The sequence below is a fragment of the Hyla sarda genome, chromosome 8 (assembly GCF_029499605.1).
Source record: "Hyla sarda isolate aHylSar1 chromosome 8, aHylSar1.hap1, whole genome shotgun sequence".
NCBI lineage: Eukaryota > Metazoa > Chordata > Amphibia > Anura > Hylidae > Hyla > Hyla sarda.
In genome coordinates, this window is record NC_079196.1 from 231,861,836 (window position 1) to 231,882,910 (window position 21,075).

The following is a 21,075-nucleotide window of genomic DNA, read 5'->3' on the forward strand; positions in this document are numbered from 1 at the left end:
CAGTTGATATATGGTTTATTAGATTTATTTCAGTTGATATGTGGTTTATTTGATTTATTTCAGTTGATATGTGGTTTATTTGATTTATTTCAGTTGATATGTGGTTTATTTGATTTATTTCAGTTGATATGTGGTTTATTTAATTTATTCCAGCTTTTTTTTTTTTTTTTTGTACTTGCTATGTTTTCTGTTTTGTTTTATTGTTTTGTTTTCTTCTTGTGTGTTTCCCGAGTATGGATGTTTTTGAGTTGCAGCCGGGTAGTGCTAATTTGTTTATTCTTATTCATTTTTTTATTTTTTTTTAAGCCAAGTTGTGCTATTTTATGTTCATTTTCGCTATGTGTCTGTCAGTGTGCTGTTTAGAAAGTTTAATTAGGTAAGTGGGTTTATTTATTTATTAATTTTTCTGTTAAGCTGGGCTGGCCGGTTAGGCAGGGTTTTGTTTTTGATTTATGTTATAGCTGGTTAAGCTTGTTTTCTTTTTCTTTTTTTCCTGTATTGGATAAGTTTTGTATTTTTATAATAAAAAGAGTGTCAGCAGAGAGCACTGTGGTCAGACAGAAAAGACTACACAACTTCCTCTGTAGTATACAATAGCTGATAAGTACTGGAAGGATTAAGATTTTCTAATAACAGTAATTTACAAATCTAACAATGGAGATGCGTAGCTCTACAACATAAAAATGTACGAGGTTAACTGGGTACCTCTCACCCAACAGAGGAAAAAGGAAATTATTCAAAAGAAAGATAACGTGTGCCAGTCCTCAGTACATTAATTCTTCAAAAAGTTAAAAGATATCTGTCTGGTATCACCAAGAAAGGAAATAGATATATTGTTCCAAAATTTATATTCATAAATGGCATACTTTATCTTTTTTTGAATAATTTACTAATCTATTTAACTTTCTGCAGCCAGTTGATATGGAAAAAAAAAGAAAAAACATGTTTTCCACTGGAGTACCCCTTTAAGAGTCCTCTATAGAGGGGGGAGGACATCGAAAACCTTTTAATTCAAAGTGATCATTTTTTAGGTAAAGGCTCTTTTAATGAGACTAATGAATAAATAATTGGAGAGTCCTCAGGGGTGAGAGGTCAGATATATGTATTTATTTATATATTTTTTTTCTCCAGGGAATTTTATCCCATTGAATGAAGGAGTAGAATGGACGAAGGAGTTTGGTGATGTGGTGAATCGCTTGGAAGACTCCGATATTGAGCCGAACTTCACTGATATCATTGTGCCAGTATTTGTTTATAGGTAGGAGGATAACTGGGGAAGCTGTGTGATACGTCATCATCTACATGGGGGTAATGGGCTTAAAGGCGTACTCTGACGAAAACTAACCTATCCCCTCTATACAGGATAGGGAATAAGTAGCTGATTGTGGGGTCCGAACACTGGGGCCCCCCCGTAATCACCTGGACTGGACCCCGGCATTCTCAGCGAGGAGCGTGTGTCATCTACCGGTTGACATTACGCACTCCATTCATTCCCATGGGAGTGCCGATGATGCCTGAGAGCTGTACTCTGGTCTTTTTGGCGCTCCCATAGGAATGAATGGAAGGTGTGCCGGCTGCAGCATGGACTCCTCACTGAGCGCCAGGGTCCCCTCCCCCAGCAGTTGGACCCCCATGATCAGCTACTTATCCCCTATCCTGTGGAGACATATCCTTTGTACCTATCCTCTGTCCAGAGATCTCCTTTAATATTACTAGATATGAGTATTTATTGTAGTGACTGTCAAAAGTATTAAAGGAGAACTCCAGCAAAAGTTAACTTATCCCCTATACACAGGTTAGGGGATAAGTAGCTGATCGCGGAGGTCCCCATGATCTCCGGTAAGGAGCATGTGTCATATACCAGTAGATGGCACACATGAGGGGGCTATATGAGGTCGATAATGACAGAGGCATCAATAATGTGTAGGATGAGGTCAGGTGATAGTCGGGTGCAGTCACCATCCAGTAATGGGGGCACTAACCCCTGATCAGACACTTGGCCTCCTAAGTATAGGATGGGGTTGGGTGATGGTCGGGTGCAGTCACCATCCAATAATGGCGGCGCTGACCTCTGATCAGACACTTGGGCTCCTCAGTGTAGGATGAGGTCAGGTGATGGTCGGTGCAGTCACCATCCAATAATGGCGGCGCTGACCTCTGATCAGACACTCGGCCTCCTCAGTGTAGGATGAGGTCAGGTGATGGTCGGTGCAGTCACCATCCAATAATGGCGGCGCTGACCTCTGATCAGACACTCGGCCTCCTCAGTGTAGGATGAGGTCAGGTGATGGTCGGTGCAGTCACCATCCAATAATGGCGGCGCTGACCTCTGATCAGACACTTGGCCTCCTCAGTGTAGGATGAGGTCAGGTGATGGTCGGTGCAGTCATCATCCAGTAATGGCGGCGCTGACCTCTAATCAGACACTTGGCCTCCTCAGTGTAGGATGAGGTCAGGTGATGGTCGGTGCAGTCACCATCCAATAATGGCGGCGCTGACCTCTGATCAGACACTTGGCCTCCTAAGTATAGGATGAGGTCAGGTGATGGTCGGTGCAGTCACCATCCAATAATGGCAGCGCTGACCTCTGATCAGACACTTGGCCTCCTAAGTATAGGATGAGGTCAGGTGATGGTCAGTGCAGTCACCATCCAGTAATGGTGGCACTGACCTCTGATCAGACACTTGGCCTCCTCAGTGTAGGATGAGGTCAGGTGATGGTCGGTGCAGTCACCATCCAATAATGGCGGCGCTGACCTCTAATCAGACACTTGGCCTCCTCAGTGTAGGATGAGGTCAGGTGATGGTCGGTGCAGTCACCATCCAATAATGGCGGCGCTGACCTCTGATCAGACACTCGGCCTCCTCAGTGTAGGATGAGGTCAGGTGATGGTTGGTGCAGTCATCATCCAGTAATGGCGGCGCTGACCTCTAATCAGACACTTGGCCTCCTCAGTGTAGGATGAGGTCAGGTGATGGTCGGTGCAGTCACCATCCAATAATGGCGGCGCTGACCTCTGATCAGACACTTGGCCTCCTCAGTGTAGGATGAGGTCAGGTGATGGTCGGTGCAGTCACCATCCAATAATGGCGGCGCTGACCTCTGATCAGACACTTGGCCTCCTCAGTGTAGGATGAGGTCAGGTGATGGTCGGTGCAGTCACCATCCAGTAATGGCGGCGCTGACCTCTGATCAGACACTTGGCCTCCTCAGTGTAGGATGAGGTCAGGTGATGGTCGGTGCAGTCACCATCCAATAATGGCGGCGCTGACCTCTGATCAGACACTTGGCCTCCTCAGTGTAGGATGAGGTCAGGTGATGGTCGGTGCAGTCACCATCTAGTAATGGCGGCACTAACCCCTGATCAGACACTTGGCCTCCTCAGTGTAGGATGAGGTCAGATGATGGTCGGTGCAGTCACCATCCAATAATGGCGGCGCTGACCTCTGATCAGACACTTGGCCTCCTCAGTGTAGGATGAGGTCAGGTGATGGTCAGTGCAGTCACCATCCAATAATGGCGGCGCTGACCTCTGATCAGACACTCGGCCTCCTCAGTGTAGGATGAGGTCAGGTGATGGTCGGTGCAGTCACCATCCAATAATGGCGGCGCTGACCTCTGATCAGACACTTGGGCTCCTCAGTGTAGGATGAGGTCAGGTGATGGTCGGTGCAGTCACCATCCAATAATGAAGCCATATTATATCTTTCTTTTACAGTGTGAAGAGAGAACTTGCAGCCAATGAGGTGGAGGAAATCAAGACGTTCCTGAAATCCTGTCGAGACCTGACGGGTAAATGTATTATCTGGGGATTCTACTCATATACAACATCACAACAGATAACTCTTCGGGGTTGATGAATCCATCCAATGTCATGTGTCATGAGATTAAAATGTAACTTTTATTCAAAGCCGAATAACAACCAGGTGAGTGTGGAATAAAGTGATAAACATCCGGCCTCCACCTCTACTCATGTGACACCATCGGCTACAAGGGTTCTACAGGACGTCTAAGCCCAAACCATGATGGTGTCTACAGTGCATTGTATGGCACACAAAACACCAAGAGAACGGAGTCATTTAAATAGAATTAAAACATGATTGATTTTATTAGTTACATAAAAACATTAAAAAAGGGGAAAGAACAAACTGACTGTGGGAGGTTAGACAAAAAGGGGCGACACTACCTGCTCATGTGCATATTACTATAATACAACAGGTGCATGGTGCATTGGATAAAGTGCATACATCAAAGGGTCAGGAAAAGACCTCTATAAAGTGCACATAGCTAAAAAAATACAAACATGCATACCACTCGTAAGAGGTGATTGATACTACCAGCAGCAGAGCAGGAGCGACGCCACCCCTACGATCGTTTCAGCGAACCAGGACGAAGGTTCGCTGAAACGATCGTAGGGGTGGCGTCGCTCCTGCTCTGCTGCTGGTAGTATCAATCACCTCTTACGAGTGGTATGCATGTTTGTATTTTTTTAGCTATGTGCACTTTATAGAGGTCTTTTCCTGACCCTTTGATGTATGCACTTTATCCAATGCACCATGCACCTGTTGTATTATAGTATTATGCACATGAGCAGGTAGTGTCGCCCCTTTTTGTCTAACCTCCCACAGTCAGGTTGTTCTTTCCCCTTTTTTTATGTTTTTATGTAACTAATAAAAGCAATCATGTTTTAATTCTATTTAAATGACTCCGTTCTCTTAGTCTTTTGTCTAACAATTTTTGGAGGCCATATATGAAGCCCCTTTGTACCGGGGATGCACTTTAGACATATTGTATGTCTTATTGATATATTTATACCCCGATACTTTGTTGCTATTTTATTATCTTTCGTAATTGTATGGTACACATATAACCCTACATTATATCATACACCTAAATGTTGGGGTTCACATATAACCCTACATTATATCATAACCCTAATTGTTGGGGTTCACATATAACCCTACATTATATCATAACCCTAAATGTTGGGGTTCACATATAACCCTACATTATATCATACACCTAATTGTTGGGGTTCACATATAACCCTACATTATATCATACACCTAATTGTTGGGGTTCACATATAACCCTACATTATATCATACACCTAATTGTTGGGGTTCACATATAACCCTACATTATATCATACACCTAATTGTTGGGGTTCACATAAATAATGAAGTAAATATAGAGGCAGGAGGTGTAAATCATCTCTCATTCTCATTCTAAATGTTAATTCTCCCCTAAACAGGAATCTTCCCCATCATCGTCCTCACCCACAAGACCAGCGGAGCCTTCTCCAAATTCCGAGACCTGTTTGAGGGTATGGGGGCCGAGGAGATCTTGTCTGTGGAGAATTACACCCCTGAAGACAACCTGAAGACCCTGGGGAGACATCTTCAGTTCCTGAACCTGATTCATAAAGTCCTACTAAACGTCAACTTCAGAATGTCAGAGGAACGTAATCCCCGGAGAGAGCGGGCCGAGCGCAAGAAATTCCTCACCAGATACTTCCATGAGAGAGAAGTGAGAAAGTGACCAGAGGAGGAGAGGAGGGAGAAAGTGACCAGAGGAGGGGAGGAGGGAGAAAGTGACCAGAGGAGGAGAGGAGGGAGAAAGTGACCAGAGGAGGGGAGGAGGGAGAAAGTGACCAGAGGAGGGGAGGAGGGAGAAAGTGACCAGAGGAGGAGAGGAGGGAGAAAGTGACCAGAGCAGGAGAGGAGGGAGAAAGTGACCAGAGGAGGAGAGGAGGGAGAAAGTGACCAGAGGAGGGGAGGAGGGAGAAAGTGACCAGAGGAGGGGAGGAGGGAGAAAGTGACCAGAGGAGGGGAGGAGGGAGAAAGTGACCAGAGGAGGGAGAAAGTGACCAGAAGAGGAGAGGAGGGAGAAAGTGACCAGAAGAGGAGAGGAGGGAGAAAGTGACAAGAGGAGGAGAGGAGGGAGAAAGTGACCAGAGGAGGGGAGGAGGGAGAAAGTGACCAGAGGAGGGGAGGAGGGAGAAAGTGACCAGAGGAGGAGAGGAGGGAGAAAGTGACCAGAGGAGGGGAGGAGGGAGAAAGTGACCAGAGGAGGAGAGGAGGGAGAAAGTGACCAGAAGAGGAGAGAATGTTCATGGGGAGGATAGAAGTGTCACTGGGGGGTTGGGAGAAACTTCTGTAAATAAAATCCCCCCCTCCCCCCTCCTCCAGACTGTATTATAAACCTCTCTCCGGCGGTCACTAGAAATAAAGATTTTATACGCAAAAAATATTTGTTAATTATTTAAAATGAATGTAAGGAGCTTGAAGGTTTTGCAGACACTGTGTGTATAGTGAGGTTCTGCAGCAGCTGAGTGTATAGTGAGGTTCTGCAGCAGCTGTGTGTATAGTGAGGTTCTGCAGCAGCTGTGTGTATAGTGAGGTTGTGCAGCAGCTGTGTGTATAGTGAGGTTCTGCAGCAGCTGTGTGTATAGTGAGGTTCTGCAGCAGCTGTGTGTATAGTGAGGTTGTGCAGCAGCTGTGTGTATAGTGAGGTTCTGCAGCAGCTGTGTGTATAGTGAGGTTCTGCAGCAGCTGAGTGTATAGTGAGGTTCTGCAGCAGCTGTGTGTATAGTGAGGTTCTGCAGCAGCTGTGTGTATAGTGAGGTTCTGCAGCAGCTGTGTGTATAGTGAGGTACTGCAGAAGATATGTATAGTGAGGTTCTGCAGCAGCTGTGTGTATAGTGAGGTACTGCAGAAGATATGTATAGTGAGGTTCTGCAGCAGCTGTGTGTATAGTGAGGTTCTGCAGCAGCTGTGTGTATAGTGAGGTTCTGCAGAAGATGTGTATAGTGAGGTTCTGCTGCAGCTAAATACAATTTATATATACTGTACAGGAGACAGGAGGATACAATGTATATATACTGTAAAGGAGACAGGAGGATACAATGTATATATATACTGTACAGGAGACAGGAGGATACAATGTATATATATATATATATATATATATATATATATATATACTGTACAGGAGACAGGAGGATACAATGTATATATATATACTGTACAGGAGACAGGAGGATACAATGTATATATATATACTGTACAGGAGACAGGAGGATACAATGTATATATACTGTACAGGAGACAGGAGGATACAATGTATATATATATACTGTACAGGAGACAGGAGGATACAATGTATATATATACTGTACAGGAGACAGGAGGATACAATGTATATATACTGTAAAGGAGACAGGAGGATACAATGTATATATATATACTGTACAGGAGACAGGAGGATACAATGTATATATATACTGTACAGGAGGATACAATGTATATATATACTGTACAGGAGACAGGAGGATACAATGTATATATATACTGTACAGGAGACAGGAGGATACAATGTATATATACTGTACAGGAGAGAGGAGGATACAATGTATATATATACTATACAGGAGACAGGAGGATACAATGTATATATATACTGTACAGGAGACAGGAGGATACAATGTATATATATATATATATATATATATATATATATATATATATATACTGTACAGGAGACAGGAGGATACAATATGTATATATATACTGTACAGGAGACAGGAGGATACAATGTATATATATATACTGTACAGGAGACAGGAGGATACAATGTATATATATATATACTGTACAGGAGACAGGAGGATACAATGTATATATATATATATACTGTACAGAAGACAGGAGGATACAATGTGTATATACTGTACAGGAGACAGGAGGATACAATGTATATATATATATACTGTACAGGAGACAGGAGGATACAATGTATATATATACTGTACAGGAGACAGGAGGATACAATGTATATATATACTGTACAGGAGACAGGAGGATACAATGTATATATATATTGTACAGGAGACAGGAGGATACAATGTATATATATATACTGTACAGGAGACAGGAGGATACAATGTATATATATACTGTACAGGAGACAGGAGGATACAATGTATATATATACTGTACAGGAGACAGGAGGATACAATGTATATATACTGTACAGGAGACAGGAGGATACAATGTATATATATACTGTACAGGAGACAGGAGGATACAATGTATATATACTGTACAGGAGACAGGAGGATACAATGTATATATATACTGTACAGGAGACAGGAGGATACAATGTATATATATACTGTACAGGAGACAGGAGGATACAATGTATATATATACTGTACAGGAGACAGGAGGATACAATGTATATATACTGTACAGGAGACAGGAGGATACAATGTATATATATACTGTACAGGAGACAGGAGGATACAATGTATATATATACTGTACAGGAGACAGGAGGATACAATGTATATATACTGTACAGGAGACAGGAGGATACAATGTATATATATACTGTACAGGAGACAGGAGGATACAATGTATATATATATTGTACAGGAGACAGGAGGATACAATGTATATATATATTGTACAGGAGACAGGAGGATACAATGTATATATATATTGTACAGGAGACAGGAGGATACAATGTATATATATATATACTGTACAGGAGACAGGAGGATACAATGTATATATATACTGTACAGGAGACAGGAGGATACAATGTATATATACTGTACAGGAGACAGGAGGATACAATGTATATATACTGTACAGGAGACAGGAGGATACAATGTATATATATACTGTACAGGAGACAGGAGGATACAATGTATATATATACTGTACAGGAGACAGGAGGATACAATGTATATATATACTGTACAGGAGACAGGAGGATACAATGTATATATACTGTACAGGAGACAGGAGGATACAATGTATATATATACTGTACAGGAGACAGGAGGATACAATGTATATATATACTGTACAGGAGACAGGAGGATACAATGTATATATATACTGTACAGGAGACAGGAGGATACAATGTATATATACTGTACAGGAGACAGGAGGATACAATGTATATATATACTGTACAGGAGACAGGAGGATACAATGTGTATATATACTGTACAGGAGACAGGAGGATACAATGTGTATATATACTGTACAGGAGACAGGAGGATACAATGTATATATACTGTACAGGAGACAGGAGGATACAATGTATATATACTGTACAGGAGACAGGAGGATACAATGTATATATATACTGTACAGGAGACAGGAGGATACAATGTATATATATACTGTACAGGAGACAGGAGGATACAATGTATATATATATACTGTACAGGAGACAGGAGGATACAATGTATATATATATACTGTACAGGAGACAGGAGGATACAATGTGTATATATATACTGTACAGGAGACAGGAGGATACAATGTATATATATATATACTGTACAGGAGACAGGAGGATACAATGTATATATATATATACTGTACAGGAGACAGGAGGATACAATGTATATATATATATACTGTACAGGAGACAGGAGGATACAATGTATATATATATATATATATATATATATATATATATATACTGTACAGGAGACAGGAGGATACAATGTATATATATATATATATATATATATATATATACTGTACAGGAGACAGGAGGATACAATGTATATATATATATATATATATATATATATATATATATATATATACTGTACAGGAGACAGGAGGATACAATGTATATATACTGTACAGGAGACAGGAGGATACAATGTATATATATATATATATATATATATATATATATATATATATATATATACTGTACAGGAGACAGGAGGATACAATGTATATATACTGTACAGGAGACAGGAGGATACAATGTATATATATATATATATATATATATATATATATATATATACTGTACAGGAGACAGGAGGATACAATGTATATAATAATAATAATATGATTGATGATGATGAAGATGATGATATGGTGACTTGCTGTCTGTATATGGTGGATTCAGGAGATGTAATACAGGATATAGCTTGTGGGTGAAGGATCCTGAGGCTCTGCCGGCAGGGAGCGGGTTAATGTGTGGGGGCGGGGTGTAATAGAGGGAAGTGGAGGCTGCTGTAATACAGAGGGAGCGGGCACCATGACATAGCAGATCATGAGAGACTCACACCCACCGGGAGGAGGGAGCAGCTTATCTCACCCACCGGGAGGAGGGAGCAGCTTATCTCACAGGCCTCACTGCTCCTGCACTACAACTCCCAGCATTCCCCGCACACGTGACCCCGGCTCCTGACCTTCATGATCTGCCCTCCTGCCCCCTCACTACATGTGCCCCTGTGCTGTGCTGTGACCTGGGGCCGGCATGCTGGGTATCCTCTCAGTGGGGCATGGCACTGCCAGGGGAAGACTATGGCAGCTGCACACACAGCCCGTCTATAGAGCATTGTGGAGAGACCCTCAGAAGACCCTCCCCAAGACAAGACCCCAATGGCCTGAGCCCTGGAGGACTACAAGTGCCCACAGACTGCACTGGGCATGGCGCTGCCAGACACCTACTGCTGCCACCTACCGGTATTACAGCAACTTCCCAAGAGCCGAGGGGGCATCTGAGAAGGTCCCAAGAAAGGACGATAAAGGTCCCCAGAGGCTGCCCTCCCAAGATGTCAAGAGGCTGCTGACCCTGTCCGAACCAGAGAAGTGGAGGCTCACAGGTACCTGCTAGTCACTGACTAATGCTGCTCCAGGGGCCATGTCCTGAGAATGTTGTGGTGTATTATGGTATTATTATGTGTGATCTCCTGATCATGGTATTATTATGTGTCATCTCCTGATCATGGTATTATTATGTGTGATCTCCTGATCATGGTATTATTATGTGTGATCTCCTGATCATGGTATTATTATGTGTGATCTCCTGATCATGGTATTATTATGTGTGATCTCCTGATCATGGTATTATTATGTGTCCTCTCCTGATCATGGTATTATTATGTGTGATCTCCTGATCATGGTATTATTATGTGTCCTCTCCTGATCATGGTATTATTATGTGTGATCTCCTGATCATGGTATTATTATGTGTGATCTCCTGATCATGGTATTATTATGTGTGATCTCCTGATCATGGTATTATTATGTGTGATCTCCTGATCATGGTATTATTATGTGTCCTCTCCTGATCATGGTATTATTATGTGTGATCTCCTGATCATGGTATTATTATGTGTGATCTCCTGATCATGGTATTATTATGTGTCCTCTCCTGATCATGGTATTATTATGTGTGATCTCCTGATCATGGTATTATTATGTGTGATCTCCTGATCATGGTATTATTATGTGTCCTCTCCTGATCATGGTATTATTATGTGTCCTCTCCTGATCATGGTATTATTATGTGTGATCTCCTGATCATGGTATTATTATGTGTGATCTCCTGATCATGGTATTATTATGTGTCCTCTCCTGATCATGGTATTATTATGTGTGATCTCCTGATCATGGTGTTATTATGTGTGATCTCCTGATCATGGTATTATTATGTGTCCTCTCCTGATCATGGTATTATTATGTGTCATCTCCTGATCATGGTATTATTATGTGTCATCTCCTGATCATGGTATTATTTTGTGTCATCTCCTGATCATGGTATTATTTTGTGTCATCTCCTGATCATGGTATTATTATGTGTCCTCTCCTGATCATGGTATTATTATGTATCCTCTCCTGATCATGGTATTATTATGTGTCCTCTCCTGATCATGGTATTATTATGTGTCCTCTCCTGATCATGGTATTATTATGTGTCCTCTCCTGATCATGGTATTATTATGTGTCCTCTCCTGATCATGGTATTATTATGTGTGATCTCCTGATCATGGTATTATTATGTGTGATCTCCTGATCATGGTATTATTATGTGTCCTCTCCTGATCATGGTATTATTATGTATCATCTCCTGATCATGGTATTATTATGTGTCCTCTCCTGATCATGGTATTATTATGTGTGATCTCCTGATCATGGTATTATTATGTGTGATCTCCTGATCATGGTATTATTATGTGTCCTCTCCTGATCATGGTGTTATTATGTGTCCTCTCCTGATCATGGTATTATTATGTGTCCTCTCCTGATCATGGTATTATTATGTGTCCTCTCCTGATCATGGTATTATTATGTATCATCTCCTGATCATGGTATTATTATGTGTCCATCTCCTGATCATGGTATTATTATGTATCATCTCCTGATCATGGTATTATTATGTGTCCTCTCCTGATCATGGTATTATTATGTGTCCTCTCCTGATCATGGTATTATTATGTGTGATCTCCTGATCATGGTATTATTATGTGTGATCTCCTGATCATGGTATTATTATGTGTGATCTCCTGATCATGGTATTATTATGTGTGATCTCCTGATCATGGTATTATTATGTGTCCTCTCCTGATCATGGTATTATTATGTGTCCTCTCCTGATCATGGTATTATTATGTGTGATCTCCTGATCATGGTATTATTATGTGTGATCTCCTGATCAAGGTATTATTATGTGTGATCTCCTGATCATGGTATTATTATGTATCATCTCCTGATCATGGTATTATTATGTGTGATCTCCTGATCATGGTATTATTATGTGTGATCTCCTGATCATGGTATTATTATGTGTCCTCTCCTGATCATGGTATTATTATGTGTGATCTCCTGATCATGGTATTATTATGTATCATCTCCTGATCATGGTATTATTATGTGTCCTCTCCTGATCATGGTATTATTATGTATCATCTCCTGATCATGGTATTATTATGTGTGATCTCCTGATCATGGTATTATTATGTGTCCTCTCCTGATCATGGTATTATTATGTGTGATCTCCTGATCATGGTATTATGTGTCCTCTCCTGATCATGGTATTATTATGTATCATCTCCTGATCATGGTATTATTATGTGTCCTCTCCTGATCATGGTATTATTATGTGTGATCTCCTGATCATGGTATTATTATGTGTGATCTCCTGATCATGGTATTATTATGTGTCCTCTCCTGATCATGGTATTATTATGTGTCCTCTCCTGATCATGGTATTATTATGTGTCCATCTCCTGATCATGGTATTATTATGTGTCCATCTCCTGATCATGGTATTATTATGTGTGATCTCCTGATCATGGTATTATTATGTGTCCTCTCCTGATCATGGTATTATTATGTGTCCTCTCCTGATCATGGTATTATTATGTATCCTCTCCTGATCATGGTATTATTATGTGTCCTCTCCTGATCATGGTGTTATTATGTGTGATCTCCTGATCATGGTATTATTATGTGTCCTCTCCTGATCATGGTATTATTATGTGTGATCTCCTGATCATGGTATTATTATGTATCATCTCCTGATCATGGTATTATTATGTATCCTCTCCTGATCATGGTATTATTATGTGTGATCTCCTGATCATGGTATTATTATGTGTCCATCTCCTGATCATGGTATTATTATGTGTCCTCTCCTGATCATGGTATTATTATGTGTCCTCTCCTGATCATGGTATTATTATGTGTCCTCTCCTGATCATGGTATTATTATGTGTCCTCTCCTGATCATGGTATTATTATGTGTCCTCTCCTGATCATGGTATTATTATGTGTCCTCTCCTGATCATGGTATTATTATGTGTCCTCTACTGATCATGGTATTATTATGTGTCATCTCCTGATCATGGTATTATTATGTGTCCTCTCCTGATCATGGTATTATTATGTGTCCTCTCCTGATCATGGTATTATTATGTGTCCATCTCCTGATCATGGTATTATTATGTGTGATCTCCTGATCATGGTATTATTATGTGTGATCTCCTGATCATGGTATTATGTGTGATCTCCTGATCATGGTATTATTATGTGTGATCTCCTGATCATGGTATTATTATGTGTGATCTCCTGATCATGGTATTATTATGTGTCCTCTCCTGATCATGGTATTATTATGTATCCTCTCCTGATCATGGTATTATTATGTGTCCTCTCCTGATCATGGTATTATGTGTCCATCTCCTGATCATGGTATTATTATGTGTGATCTCCTGATCATGGTATTATTATGTGTGATCTCCTGATCATGGTATTATTATGTGTGATCTCCTGATCATGGTATTATTATGTGTGATCTCCTGATCATGGTATTATTATGTGTGATCTCCTGATCATGGTATTATTATGTGTGATCTCCTGATCATGGTATTATTATGTGTCCTCTCCTGATCATGGTATTATTATGTGTGATCTCCTGATCATGGTATTATTATGTGTGATCTCCTGATCATGGTATTATTATGTGTCCTCTCCTGATCATGGTATTATTATGTGTGATCTCCTGATCATGGTATTATTATGTGTGATCTCCTGATCATGGTATTATTATGTGTCCTCTCCTGATCATGGTATTATTATGTGTCCTCTCCTGATCATGGTATTATTATGTGTGATCTCCTGATCATGGTATTATTATGTATCCTCTCCTGATCATGGTATTATTATGTGTCCTCTCCTGATCATGGTATTATTATGTGTCCTCTCCTGATCATGGTATTATTATGTGTCCTCTCCTGATCATGGTATTATTATGTGTCCTCTCCTGATCATGGTATTATTATGTGTCATCTCCTGATCATGGTATTATTATGTATCATCTCCTGATCATGGTATTATTATGTATCATCTCCTGATCATGGTATTATTATGTATCATCTCCTGATCATGGTATTATTATGTGTCATCTCCTGATCATGGTATTATTATGTGTCATCTCCTGATCATGGTATTATTATGTGTCATCTCCTGATCATGGTATTATTATGTGTCATCTCCTGATCATGGTATTATTATGTGTCCTCTCCTGATCATGGTATTATTATGTGTCCTCTCCTGATCATGGTATTATTATGTGTCCTCTCCTGATCATGGTATTATTATGTGTCCTCTCCTGATCATGGTATTATTATGTGTCCTCTCCTGATCATGGTATTATTATGTGTCCTCTCCTGATCATGGTATTATTATGTGTCATCTCCTGATCATGGTATTATTATGTATCATCTCCTGATCATGGTATTATTATGTATCATCTCCTGATCATGGTATTATTATGTGTGATCTCCTGATCATGGTATTATTATGTGTGATCTCCTGATCATGGTATTATTATGTGTCCTCTCCTGATCATGGTATTATTATGTGTCCTCTCCTGATCATGGTATTATTATGTGTCATCTCCTGATCATGGTATTATTATGTGTCCTCTCCTGATCATGGTATTATTATGTGTCCTCTCCTGATCATGGTATTATTATGTGTGATCTCCTGATCATGGTATTATTATGTGTCCTCTCCTGATCATGGTATTATTATGTGTCCTCTCCTGATCATGGTATTATTATGTGTCCTCTCCTGATCATGGTATTATTATGTGTGATCTCCTGATCATGGTATTATTATGTGTGATCTCCTGATCATGGTATTATTATGTGTCCTCTCCTGATCATGGTATTATTATGTGTCCTCTCCTGATCATGGTATTATTATGTGTCCTCTCCTGATCATGGTATTATTATGTGTCCTCTCCTGATCATGGTATTATTATGTGTCCTCTCCTGATCATGGTATTATTATGTGTCCTCTCCTGATCATGGTATTATTATGTGTGATATCCTGATCATGGTATTATTATGTGTCCTCTCCTGATCATGGTATTATTATGTGTGATCTCCTGATCATGGTATTATTATGTGTCCTCTCCTGATCATGGTATTATTATGTGTCCTCTCCTGATCATGGTATTATTATGTGTCCTCTCCTGATCATGGTATTATTATGTGTCATCTCCTGATCATGGTATTATTATGTGTCATCTCCTGATCATGGTATTATTATGTGTCCATCTCCTGATCATGGTATTATTATGTGTCCTCTCCTGATCATGGTATTATTATGTGTCCTCTCCTGATCATGGTATTATTATGTGTCCTCTCCTGATCATGGTATTATTATGTGTCCTCTCCTGATCATGGTATTATTATGTGTCCTCTCCTGATCATGGTATTATTATGTGTCCTCTCCTGATCATGGTATTATTATGTATCATCTCCTGATCATGGTATTATTATGTGTGATCTCCTGATCATGGTATTATTATGTGTGATCTCCTGATCATGGTATTATTATGTATCATCTCCTGATCATGGTATTATTATGTGTGATCTCCTGATCATGGTATTATTATGTGTGATCTCCTGATCATGGTATTATTATGTGTGATCTCCTGATCATGGTATTATTATGTATCATCTCCTGATCATGGTATTATTATGTGTGATCTCCTGATCATGGTATTATTATGTGTGATCTCCTGATCATGGTATTATTATGTGTGATCTCCTGATCATGGTATTATTATGTGTGATCTCCTGATCATGGTATTATTATGTGTCCTCTCCTGATCATGGTATTATTATGTGTCCTCTCCTGATCATGGTATTATTATGTGTCCTCTCCTGATCATGGTATTATTATGTGTCCTCTCCTGATCATGGTATTATTATGTATCTTCTCCTGATCATGGTATTATTATGTGTGATCTCCTGATCATGGTATTATTATGTGTGATCTCCTGATCATGGTATTATTATGTGTCCTCTCCTGATCATGGTATTATTATGTGTGATCTCCTGATCATGGTATTATTATGTGTGATCTCCTGATCATGGTATTATTATGTGTGATCTCCTGATCATGGTATTATTATGTGTGATCTCCTGATCATGGTATTATTATGTGTGATCTCCTGATCATGGTATTATTATGTGTCCTCTCCTGATCATGGTGTTATTATGTGTGATCTCCTGATCATGGTATTATTATGTGTGATCTCCTGATCATGGTATTATTATGTGTGATCTCCTGATCATGGTATTATTATGTGTCCTCTCCTGATCATGGTGTTATTATGTGTGATCTCCTGATCATGGTATTATTATGTGTGATCTCCTGATCATGGTATTATTATGTGTGATCTCCTGATCATGGTATTATTATGTGTCATCTCCTGATCATGGTATTATTATGTGTCCTCTCCTGATCATGGTATTATTATGTATCCTCTCCTGATCATGGTATTATTATGTGTGATCTCCTGATCATGGTATTATTATGTGTCCTCTCCTGATCATGGTATTATTATGTGTCCTCTCCTGATCATGGTATTATTATGTGTCCTCTCCTGATCATGGTATTATTATGTGTCCTCTCCTGATCATGGTATTATTATGTGTGATCTCCTGATCATGGTATTATTATGTGTCCTCTCCTGATCATGGTATTATTATGTGTGATCTCCTGATCATGGTATTATTATGTGTCCTCTCCTGATCATGGTATTATTATGTGTGATCTCCTGATCATGGTATTATTATGTGTGATCTCCTGATCATGGTATTATTATGTGTGATCTCCTGATCATGGTATTATTATGTGTGATCTCCTGATCATGGTATTATTATGTGTGATCTCCTGATCATGGTATTATTATGTGTGATCTCCTGATCATGGTGTTATTATGTGTGATCTCCTGATCATGGTATTATTATGTGTGATCTCCTGATCATGGTATTATTATGTGTCATCTCCTGATCATGGTATTATTATGTGTCATCTCCTGATCATGGTATTATTATGTGTGATCTCCTGATCATGGTATTATTATGTGTGATCTCCTGATCATGGTATTATTATGTGTCATCTCCTGATCATGGTATTATTATGTGTCATCTCCTGATCATGGTATTATTATGTGTCATCTCCTGATCATGGTATTATTATGTGTGATCTCCTGATCATGGTATTATTATGTGTCCTCTCCTGATCATGGTATTATTATGTGTCCTCTCCTGATCATGGTATTATTATGTGTCCTCTCCTGATCATGGTATTATTATGTGTCCTCTCCTGATCATGGTATTATTATGTGTCCTCTCCTGATCATGGTATTATTATGTGTCCTCTCCTGATCATGGTATTATTATGTGTCCATCTCCTGATCATGGTATTATTATGTGTCATCTCCTGATCATGGTATTATTATGTGTGATCTCCTGATCATGGTATTATTATGTGTGATCTCCTGATCATGGTATTATTATGTGTGATCTCCTGATCATGGTGTTATTATGTGTGATCTCCTGATCATGGTATTATTATGTGTCATCTCCTGATCATGGTATTATTATGTATCCTCTCCTGATCATGGTATTATTATGTGTCCTCTCCTGATCATGGTATTATTATGTGTCATCTCCTGATCATGGTATTATTATGTATCCTCTCCTGATCATGGTATTATTATGTGTCATCTCCTGATCATGGTATTATTATGTGTGATCTCCTGATCATGGTATTATTATGTGTCCATCTCCTGATCATGGTATTATTATGTGTCCATCTCCTGATCATGGTATTATTATGTGTCCTCTCCTGATCATGGTATTATTATGTGTCCTCTCCTGATCATGGTGTTATTATGTGTCCTCTCCTGATCATGGTATTATTATGTGTCCTCTCCTGATCATGGTGTTATTATGTGTCCTCTCCTGATCATGGTATTATTATGTGTCCTCTCCTGATCATGGTGTTATTATGTGTCCTCTCCTGATCATGGTGTTATTATGTGTCCTCTCCTGATCATGGTATTATTATGTGTCCTCTCCTGATCATGGTATTATTATGTGTGATCTCCTGATCATGGTATTATTATGTGTGATCTCCTGATCATGGTATTATTATGTGTCCTCTCCTGATCATGGTATTATTATGTGTGATCTCCTGATCATGGTATTATTATGTGTCCTCTCCTGATCATGGTATTATTATGTGTGATCTCCTGATCATGGTATTATTATGTGTGATCTCCTGATCATGGTATTATTATGTGTCCTCTCCTGATCATGGTATTATTATGTGTGATCTCCTGATCATGGTATTATTATGTGTCCTCTCCTGATCATGGTATTATTATGTGTCCTCTCCTGATCATGGTATTATTATGTGTGATCTCCTGATCATGGTATTATTATGTGTCCTCTCCTGATCATGGTATTATTATGTGTGATCTCCTGATCATGGTATTATTATGTGTCCTCTCCTGATCATGGTATTATTATGTGTGATCTCCTGATCATGGTATTATTATGTGTCCTCTCCTGGTCTTGTTTTTATGTGTTTATTCTCTTTGCTCCAGGTCTTCCATGTCTTGCTCTCAGTATATATATATGTGTATGTATGTGTGTGTGTGTATATATATATATCTCAGGCGTCTTCTTACTATAAACACCTTTCGTTCTGTTGCTTCTTGTGAATTCCTGATCTTATTCCCGGAGTCCTCACAATATTCTCTATGTAAATCTGTTCTGTATTTAGATACATTTGAATGTAATAATTCCATTCTGCTTTATGTGTTTGTATGGACACTGCTCAGTACCACTTCCCTTGTCCTGTATATATGGACACTGCTCAGTACCACTTCCCTTGTCCTGTATATATGGACACTGCTCAGTACCACTTCCCTTGTCCTGTATATATGGACACTGCTCAGTACCACTTCCCTTGTCCTGTATATATGGACACTGCTCAGTACCACTTCCCTTGTCCTGTATATATGGACACTGATCAGTACCACTTCCCTTGTCCTGTATATATGGACACTGCTCAGTACCACTTCCCTTGTCCTGTATATATGGACACTGCTCAGCACCACTTCCCTTGTCCTGTAGATATGGACACTGCTCAGTACCACTTCCCTTGTCCTGTATATATGGACACTGCTCAGTACCACTTCCCTTGTCCTGTATATATGGACACTGCTCAGTACCACTTCCCTTGTCCTGTACATATGGACACTGCTCAGTACCCCTTCCCTTGTCCTGTAGATATATGGACAATGCTCAGCACCACTTCCCTTGTCCTGTACATATGGACACTGCTCAGTACCCCTTCCCTTGTCCTGTATATATGGACACTGCTCAGCACCACTTCCCTTGTCCTGTAGATATGGACACTGCTCAGTACCACTTCCCTTGTCCTGTATATATGGACACTGCTCAGTACCACTTCCCTTGTCCTGTATATATGGACACTGCTCAGTACCACTTCCCTTGTCCTGTACATATGGACACTGCTCAGTACCCCTTCCCTTGTCCTGTATATATGGACACTGCTCAGTACCACTTCCCTTGTCCTGTACATATGGACACTGCTCAGTACCCCTTCCCTTGTCCTGTAGATATATGGACACTGCTCAGTACCACTTCCCTTGTCCTGTACATATGGACACTGCTCAGTACCCCTTCCCTTGTCCTGTATATATGGACACTGCTCAGCACCACTTCCCTTGTCCTGTATATATGGACACTGCTCAGCACCACTTCCCTTGGTCTGTATTTATTGACACTGCTCAGTACCCCTTCCCCTCTCCTGTATATATGGACACTGCTCAGTACCACTTCTCCTGTCCTTTATTTATGGAAACTGCTCAATACCACTTCCCCTGTCCTATATATATATGGACCCTGCTCAGTACCACTTCGCTTGTCCTGTATATGTGGACACTGCTCAGTACCACTTCCCTTGTCCTATATATATGGACACTGCTCAGTACCACTTCCCCTGTCCTGTATATATGGACACTGCTCTGTACCACTTCCCCTGTCCTGTATATATGAACACTGCTCAGTACCACTTCCCCTGTCCTATATATGGGCACTGCTCAGTACCCCTTCCCCTCTCCTGTATATTTGGACACTGCTCAGTACCACTTCCCTTGTCCTGTATATATGGACACTGCTCAGTACCCCTTCCCCTCTCCTGTATATTTGGACACTGCTCAGTACCACTTCCCTTGTCCTGTATATATGGACACTGCTCAGCACCACTTCCCCTGTCCTGTATATATGGACACTGCTCAGCACCACTTCCCCTGTCCTGTGTATATGGACACTGCTCAGTACTACTACTTCTGTCCTCTGTATATGGACACTGCTCAGTACCACTTCTCCTGTCCTGTATATT

The 21,075-nt window shown here is 40.1% G+C and overlaps 2 protein-coding genes across 6 annotated transcripts in view; both read left to right on the forward strand.

Annotated features, from left to right (window-relative positions):
• Positions 1-5,715, forward strand: part of LOC130283886 (uncharacterized) — a 67,474-nt gene extending 61,759 nt beyond the window's left edge. For all 5 annotated transcript variants that reach the window (XM_056533538.1, XM_056533536.1, XM_056533539.1 and 2 more), the window contains 3 exons: positions 1,132-1,258; positions 3,720-3,793; positions 5,256-5,715. In XM_056533538.1, the coding sequence (XP_056389513.1) occupies positions 1,132-1,258; positions 3,720-3,793; positions 5,256-5,542 (488 nt within the window). In that variant the 3' untranslated portion in view covers positions 5,543-5,715. The remainder of the gene's footprint in view (positions 1-1,131; positions 1,259-3,719; positions 3,794-5,255) is intronic.
• A 4,367-nt stretch (positions 5,716-10,082) lies between these two features.
• The window catches only part of ABCB10 (ATP binding cassette subfamily B member 10), a 51,139-nt gene continuing 40,146 nt past the window's right edge, over positions 10,083-21,075 (forward strand). The window contains exon 1 of the mRNA XM_056534804.1: positions 10,083-10,655. Coding sequence (XP_056390779.1) covers positions 10,307-10,655 — 349 coding nt within the window. The 5' untranslated portion in view covers positions 10,083-10,306. The remainder of the gene's footprint in view (positions 10,656-21,075) is intronic.